This window comes from Bos indicus, chromosome X, assembly GCF_029378745.1.
Source record: "Bos indicus isolate NIAB-ARS_2022 breed Sahiwal x Tharparkar chromosome X, NIAB-ARS_B.indTharparkar_mat_pri_1.0, whole genome shotgun sequence".
Taxonomy (NCBI): Eukaryota; Metazoa; Chordata; class Mammalia; order Artiodactyla; family Bovidae; genus Bos; species Bos indicus.
In genome coordinates this window covers 122195739-122203231 of record NC_091789.1, presented here as the reverse complement: position 1 = coordinate 122203231, position 7493 = coordinate 122195739, and the positions used below count along the sequence as shown (strand labels likewise).

The 7493-nt window shown below is 47.4% G+C and overlaps 1 protein-coding gene across 1 annotated transcript; it reads left to right on the top strand.

Moving 5' to 3' along the window:
• The first annotated feature begins 2450 nt into the window (after window positions 1–2450).
• Window positions 2451–6731, top strand: LOC139180947 (melanoma-associated antigen B2-like). Its single transcript, XM_070783581.1, has 2 exons — window positions 2451–2534; window positions 4809–6731. Exon 2 carries the CDS (start codon window positions 4870–4872, stop codon window positions 6262–6264), a length of 1395 nt encoding a protein of 464 aa, XP_070639682.1. The 5' UTR covers window positions 2451–2534; window positions 4809–4869; the 3' UTR covers window positions 6265–6731.
• Window positions 6732–7493: the final 762 nt, after the last annotated feature.

Sequence of the window (7493 nt, the reverse complement as noted above, 5' to 3'; positions counted from 1 at the left end):
GACTGAAGCGACTTAGCAGCAGCAGCAGCAGCAGCAACACAGATTTAGGGAATTTGTGTTGCATCTATCTGGGGATGTGTATCTTATACCCATATTAAATAATTTATCATGTGATAGGGAAATATTACGTAGTGTTTCTTGCTATTCAGCATTTTGAGTGATTGGATTTTATTTATTTTTAAAAACATTCATTTATTATTTATTTATTTGGCTGTGCCAGATCTTACTTGTGGCATGTGGGATCTTCAATCTTCGTTGCACCATGCAGTATCTTTAGTTTTAGCATGCAAACTCTTAGCTGTGGCATGAGGGATCTAGTTCCCTGACCAGGGTTTGAACCCAGGTCCCCTGCATTGGGAGCATGGAGTCTTCATCACTGGACTACCAGGGAAGCCCCTGGATTTTCTTGGTTCTAGGATGCTACATATTTTCTGGCTTCTGCTGGAGTTAAAAAAAAAAAAAAAACAGACTGAATTATATCATCAGGGTCCAAATTAATCACAGTAATAAATGCCATGTTGAAGTCTCAACACAGGCCAGTCAATGTGCCAGATACTTAACACATTTTAACTACATCCCACCAGTTCTATAAGACAGAGCTTTTATCAAACTCACTTCACAGATGCAGAGCCTGGTGCTCATGGAGTTGTCATGTGGCTGTTAAGGGACAGATTTGAAACTTGATCCAGGTTGGGATTAGTCAAGGGCCCAGTCAAGAGCCCACATTACCCCAGTTCTTCCAGTCTGAGGCCCACCTTGTGTTTCTTATATTCAGTTTTCTTTTCTTCCTAAAAATGCAACTCAGGCAATTAAAAAAAAAATCTGTGCTTATACTACTGGATTGGAATACTTTCCCAGAGCAATGTGAGTACCAAAATAAATGACAGGGATGAATAAAGAAAAGAAAGCTAGTACTCAGTGACAAAATGATCATCTACATATGCAATGTCAACTAACTCAAAAGATCAGAGGCTCAGAAAATCATGCTGGACAGTCCCTTCCCCATAAAATATAAATCTCTCAGAACAGAATTTACATCAGAATCTAAGTCTGGTTGGTGAAGAGAAGGAAAATATGAGTGTATTTTCCCCACATGACAGAATACCACCTGTATGGAATTCCTGCCTTATGCTTTAGCTTCTCCATCTCACATCACTCCTAAGACAGGGACCAAGGTTTGTGGTAAGGACACTGCTCTGTGTTTGCAGGAATGAGGCATTTCTCAGGAAGCCTTTAACCCAAGAGGAAAGAGCCAAGAGGAGGGTCTAACTGTTAGAGGGCGTGGAAGACCAAGACCCCAGAATACAGGGGAGTCACACCTAGACAGTTTTCCATCTGCTATCAGACAGCCCCAGAGACAGCTGGCAGGCTGAGCACACCCTCACGTGTTCTTCAGGTTTCTCAGGGACTTAACAGTCTTGGCCTAAGAACAACAGAAAGAGGTATTTAGAAAGAGTGTCAGTCTTTGATAGATATGACTGTGGGGACCCTGAATGAGGAATGATGGAAGGACCTAGTCAGAACAGTGGGGTTTCTGTGAAGTCTGGCTCAGGCCATCAACCCTTAGAAGTCCAAAACAGTGCTGGCTTGATGTGGCTAATCCTGGCTTCCAGTTGGAGGGCCCCAGAAGGGGAATATCTTGATTTAATGGGAGCAGCTTCAAGTTAGCAGAGAGTAGAGTCCCTTGCCTGGTCAGGTATCTGGCCAGAATCTGAACAAGAATAATGGAAGCACTCACCCCACAACAGAGAAGCCCCACGAATTCCCCAATACTGTCAGCCCTGAGATGCCCAGGACAGGTGTTTGAGGTAGAGGTACCCCCTCAGCCTCCCTAGTCAGTCTTATGAAGATGAGGACCCTGGACTGGTGGGACAGCCACAGATCTGCAGAGAGAAAACCCAGGCCTTAACAAGAGTCAAAAAAAGTATTAACAGGAGACCTGCAAAACCAGAGGGAGACAAATAGAATTCAGTAAATTCTTAGCCCTGAGAGATCCAGAAGCACTACTTGTGAGTGGTCCCCTCATTCCACCAGTGTGATCTCAGAGAGGGCAAGGCCTCCTCTGGCAAGATCAGACCCCAGTTCTGCACAGTGGGTAATCTTGACCATAACAGGCCTTAAGGTGAGGACCATCAGTACTAATGAGAGGATCTCTCCCCCAAAGAGGGAGGCTCACAGAGTGGCGCCCCTCCTGACAAGCAGAGATGCTCAGAGCAGTGCCCTGACTCCCCCCACTAGGGACTCAGGGAGGCGAGGGCTTTGTTTGGGGGCTGGAGGACTCAGGCTCATAGATGGAAGAGTCCCAGGATCTGATACACTGCACACGGAAGACCCTGAGAGAGAAGCCAGGGACGGATGAATATTGAGCTACCGGGGTTCCCGTAGCACGCTGCCCTTGCCGTTGACCCCGGGCGACCTCACGTAGGACCGTACGCAGCTCCCCTCCACTTCCGCTTCGAAGGCGAGAAGCTCCACCGGTAGCCGCAGCGACCGTTTGGCGGAGGCTTAGTGTCCAGGAGTCGTCTGGAACCAAGGTGAGAACCTGAATGTGGCTGAAGGGACTTTCCCAACCCTCCCAGTAATAAAAGTGACCCATCCACATCCCACCCCTGTGTTATGGCTCTTGTGGGCCCCTCAAAGCTATCGTCTGAATGTGGTCTAGAGTGTCTCAGGCTAAGGCGTTGGTCTGTGGGGGTAGCCTGGGATTCTACCCCTGGAGGAGGTCTAGGTCCTAGATGAGGGCCCTGAGGGCTGAGGAGCAGAGTTCGACACTGCGAAGGGGCCACACTGAGCGACTTCCCTATACTGGGCTCTAGGACGCCCCGGGTAGAGCTGGCCGATTCTGGTGCCCCCTGCAGGTGGTTTGGGGGAAGTGAGAGCCTTGCTCTAACAATAAAACCAGTTTAACAAGGGACCTCGTCCCCAACAAGATTCATGGCTGTGACACTAAGTGAGGATGGGGGCTCCTCCCATAAGAAATGGGGCCGCATAAAGTGCCAGCCCTGTTTTCAGGCCTGGGAGAATCTGGCGTTTTGACAAGACACTTCCCAGGTCATTTCAGGGAAGTGACAGACCAGGTCAAAGGGGGCAGCCTCAGGTTGGCAAGGGAGGGTTTCAGATTTGCGAGGGGTTATGGTGAGAACCTTGGGGGCTGTGGGGATGTTCCACACCACGTCATTCGGACACATCCTCCATGTTGTCATTTCTGGCAGACCTCAAGGATACATGTCGGTTCCCACTGCAGGCTAATGGGGAAGTAAGGGTCTTGGTCTGAGGGCAGTGGTCAGCAGAGAGAGAAACCTTAGACCCTGTCATGAGTCAAATGTAGACCTTGGTTGCTTCTATGTCCTGGCTATTGTAAATAGTGCTGCAGTGAACATGAGTACAAGTGTCTTTTTACATTACCGTTTCCTCAGGATATATGCCCAGTAGTGGGATTGTTGGCTTATGTGGTACTTTTATTCCTAGTTTTTTATGAAAAGTGAATTAAGTCAGAAAGAGGAAAGGCAATATCATATATTAATGCATTTATATGGAATCCAGAAAGATGGTACTGATGAACCTGTTTACAGGGCAGCCTGGAGAAGCCAACATAGAGAACACACTTGTGGACACAGTGGGGGAAGGAGAGGGAGGGGCAGATTGAGAGAGTAACATTGAAAATGTACACATTACCATATGGAAAATGGATAACCAGTGGGAATTAGTTTTATGACTCAGGGAGCTCAAAGCCAGTGCTCTGACAGCTTAAGAGGGGTGGGATGGGGTGGGAGGTGGGAGAGAGTTTCGAGAGGGAGGGGATATACAGTATACCTATGGCTGATTCATATTGATGTGGGGCAGAAAATAACACAATATTGTAAAGCTTTATCCTCCAGTTAAAAATAAATAAATTTATTTTTAAAAAGACATATAGAAGAAAAGAGAAGCAAAAAAAAAAAAATATTTTAGACTTTGAATTGGGATCTTGTGTGGGACCACAGGAACATCAACCTGCCTGCAACAGCTTCCATTCTTAGAGGACCATGTTTGGGAAGATGAGGTCATCTTCACTTCCTCCTGTTGGAACACAGTGTGGTTGGCTTTTACTATCAGACGGGCATCAGTTCAGGAGAAAGTAGAGTTTCTCTACCAGGAGCCCAATTGAGGAACCTGAGTGAGGAATCAGAGCGTACATCCCAACCCTTGGATTTCAGCCCAGGAAATCTCAGGGATGGGCTGTGAGGTTGAACATCTGCTTCAGTGCTTTATAGCAAGTCTAGGGGAGGGGAAATGTCTAGTCTGAAGGTGCAGCCATCAGTCAGGAAATGGAGAATAGTGCCCAAAATTTTAAGGAGCCAAGGTAAGGGCCATGAATGATGATCCCAGTGAACTCAGGATAGAAAATACCCTACTGAGCTCTCAGCACTGGGTATCCCCTGGGAGGGAGGTGGACTGAGGCATTCTTTCACTTGCTTCTGGATCATGTGGAAGTCTACAGTGTCTGCATCAGAGTAGCAGACGGAAAGGTGCCCAGGTTCCACCAGGACTTGATGTGATAATACTGGAGATGAGCTGAGAGGACGCCACTGCCAGCACCTGCTGTCACCTCAGTAAATCCAAAGCAGGGCTGAGAGGATGCAGAGGAATATTAAGGCCTCTGTTCTTCCTCTGGGATTCTCAGGGGACAGGCTGAGAAGGAAAACAGGAGCCTTGTGGGTTCCTAGGGCAGTGTCCTCAAGGACACCTGCTGAGGTGGCCTTTGATTAAGCTAAGGTAGAATCTCCCTGTTGTAAGGTGCTCATGTCACCTCATTCTCCATCCTCCAGGTGCCGCAGTCTCCTGTCTGTTGGCCCAGACTCCTGCCTGCAGTCCCTGACTACAGCTGCCATGCCTCGTGGGCAGAAGAGTAAGCACTGTGCTCGTGAGAAACGTCGCCAGGCCCGGGCTGAGACCCAGGGTCTTCATGATCAGGCTACCACACCTAGGGGAGAAGAGACCACCTCCTCCCCTCCTGATTCAGAGAGCACTCCCTCAAGTTCGTCTGCTGCTGGCACCGCCACGGGGCCTCAGGGAGCCCAAGGCACCACCAGTGCTGCTGCAGGTGCTATACGCAAAAGATCTGGTGTCGGTGGCGCAGCACGCTCGAGATCTGGTGTCGATGGCGCAGCACGCTCGAGATCTGGTGTAGGTGGCGCAGCACGCTCGAGATCTTGTGTAGGTGGTGCAACACGCTCGAGATCTGGTGTAGGTGGTGCAACACGCTCGAGATCTGGTGTAGGTGCCGAGGGCCAAGTTCAGGAAGGTGAAAATTCCTCCCGGGCCTCAGCTGCTGCTGAGAGCTCTCACACAGATCTTCTGACCATGGAGTCAGAGAATTTGGTGCAGTACATGCTGTTTCAGTATAAGATGAGGGAGCTAATTAAGAGGTCAGAAATGGTGCAGGTTATCCACAAAAGGTACAGGGAGCAATTCCCTGAGATCCTCAGCAGGGCCTCTGAGCAGATGGAGATGGTGTTTGGCATGGTGCTGAAGGAAGTCAGGCCCAACAGTCACTGCTATACCCTGGTGAGCAACCTAGATCTCAGTGACAGTGAGTCTATGAGAAGTGACTGGGGGCTGATGAAGAATGGTCTTCTGATGCCTCTGCTGGGTGTCATCTACCTGAATGGCCATCGCGCCTCTGAGGAGGAGGTCTGGAAGTTCCTGAATATTCTGGGCATCTATGATGGAAGAATGCACTTCATCTTTGGAGACACCAGGAAGCTCATCACAGAAGATCTGGTGCAGGAAGAGTACCTGGAATACAACCAGGTGCCTGGCAGCGATCCCCCTCACTATGAGTTCCTGTGGGGTCCTAAAGCACTCACAGAAAACAGCAAGACGAAAGTCCTGCAGTTTTTGACCAAGGTCAATGATTTGGTCCCCGACGCCTTACTGCCACATTATGAGGAGGCTTTGAGAGAGGAGGCAGAGAGAACCGGAGCCAGAGCTGCAACCGGGACCGGCCCTTCTGCCTCAGCCAGCGCTGGCCCTTCTGCCTTGGCCAGGGATGGCACTTCTGCTGCAGCCAGGGCTGTCACTTCAGCCTTGGCCAGGCCTGATATGTCTGCCTCGGCCAGGGCTGGCCCTTCTGCCTCGGCCAGGGCTGGCACTTCTGCCTCAGCCTGGGCTGGCCCTTCTGCCTTGGCCAGGGATGGCACTTCTGCTGCAGCCAGGGCTGGCACTTCTGCCTCAACCTGTGCCCACTCCAGGGCCACATCCAGCCGCTCATCTGGCCCCTAGTGTGGTCTGAAGCCCATTCTTCACTTTGTGGTTGGAAAAGCCTGTCAACCTATGTTCCTAATATGCATCAATAACTTGTTGACTTTTTATTCCTCAATTTTCAATTGTTACTTTTTACAACAAGTTTATTTTAGGTTCATGATAGAAGTACTCGAATTAAATGTGTCTCATGCTATTTGCTGTTTGTCAGATTTAGGATTAAGAGTTTTGTTTTTTGAAATACATATTGGAAATCCTCAAATCACTTTTGTGATCCAAGATGAGAATAACTACACTTTAGGATAAGAATATCCATAGAAATGTGCAAGACACCGCACTAAGAGAGGCTCAGAATATAGATGCATAGAGAGATAGCTGAAAGTTTGTCAATTTTTGGCTTGCTTTACTCTCTGTTTAGTTTCCCTCTATGTAAATGTAAAAGATATATACTTTGATTGGATTATATTTTTCAAGAATGTTTGAGAATATAAATTACAGCAAATGATTTATACGTGGTTCTTCTTTTAAACAAAAATTAATTGAGCATCTGCTCTTAAGAAAACTCCATGCTTGTACTGGCAATGTTTAGTCAAAAAAAAAATAAGCAGTGCATGCCTCTGCCCATGCAGTTATAGTTTCTCAGAGAAGCTGTCATTATTTGGAAGAGGCTGAGTTACTCTCTAAATCACAAAGAACAAGAAAGAAGCAAGGTAAAGAGGGGGTGGCAAGAACATATTACTTTGGTTTCATTGCTAAGCAGAAGTTTGGCTGATTGGGGAGGTTGGATCTTTTTTTATTTTTTATCAGTTAGAACACTGCATAGTCGCTGACATCTCTTAGATGCCAAAAAAAAAAAAAAACCAGCTGATGTAACATCTGAGGTCAAGATAATCATAGTAATAACTGCCATTGCCCCTAATGTCTCAATAGATACAGGTGCCGTGTCCGATGCTTTCCATAAATACATATATTCCACCAGTCCTACCAGACAGAGCTTATCAAACTCACTTCACAGTGGAGAGCTTGAGGCTTATAGAGTTAGAGTTTGGTTTTGTGCCGAAATACTTAAGGCTGGTAATTGACAGAGCTGGGACTAGACTCCTGCCCTAAACTAACTTTAGGACTCATACTATTCTTCTCTCCCCACCCTGAGACATACCCTTGTTTTTTTTTTTTTAAACAAGTACTTTTGACATTTCATTTCCTTTTCCTTATTTAGTTACTTTTTATTTATTTGGCTGTGCTGAATC

Bases quoted from the DNA above. Each gene is read 5' to 3' on its own strand.
- LOC139180947 (XM_070783581.1), top strand. From the start codon at position 4,870: ATGCCTCGTGGGCAGAAGAGTAAGCACTGTGCTCGTGAGAAACGTCGC.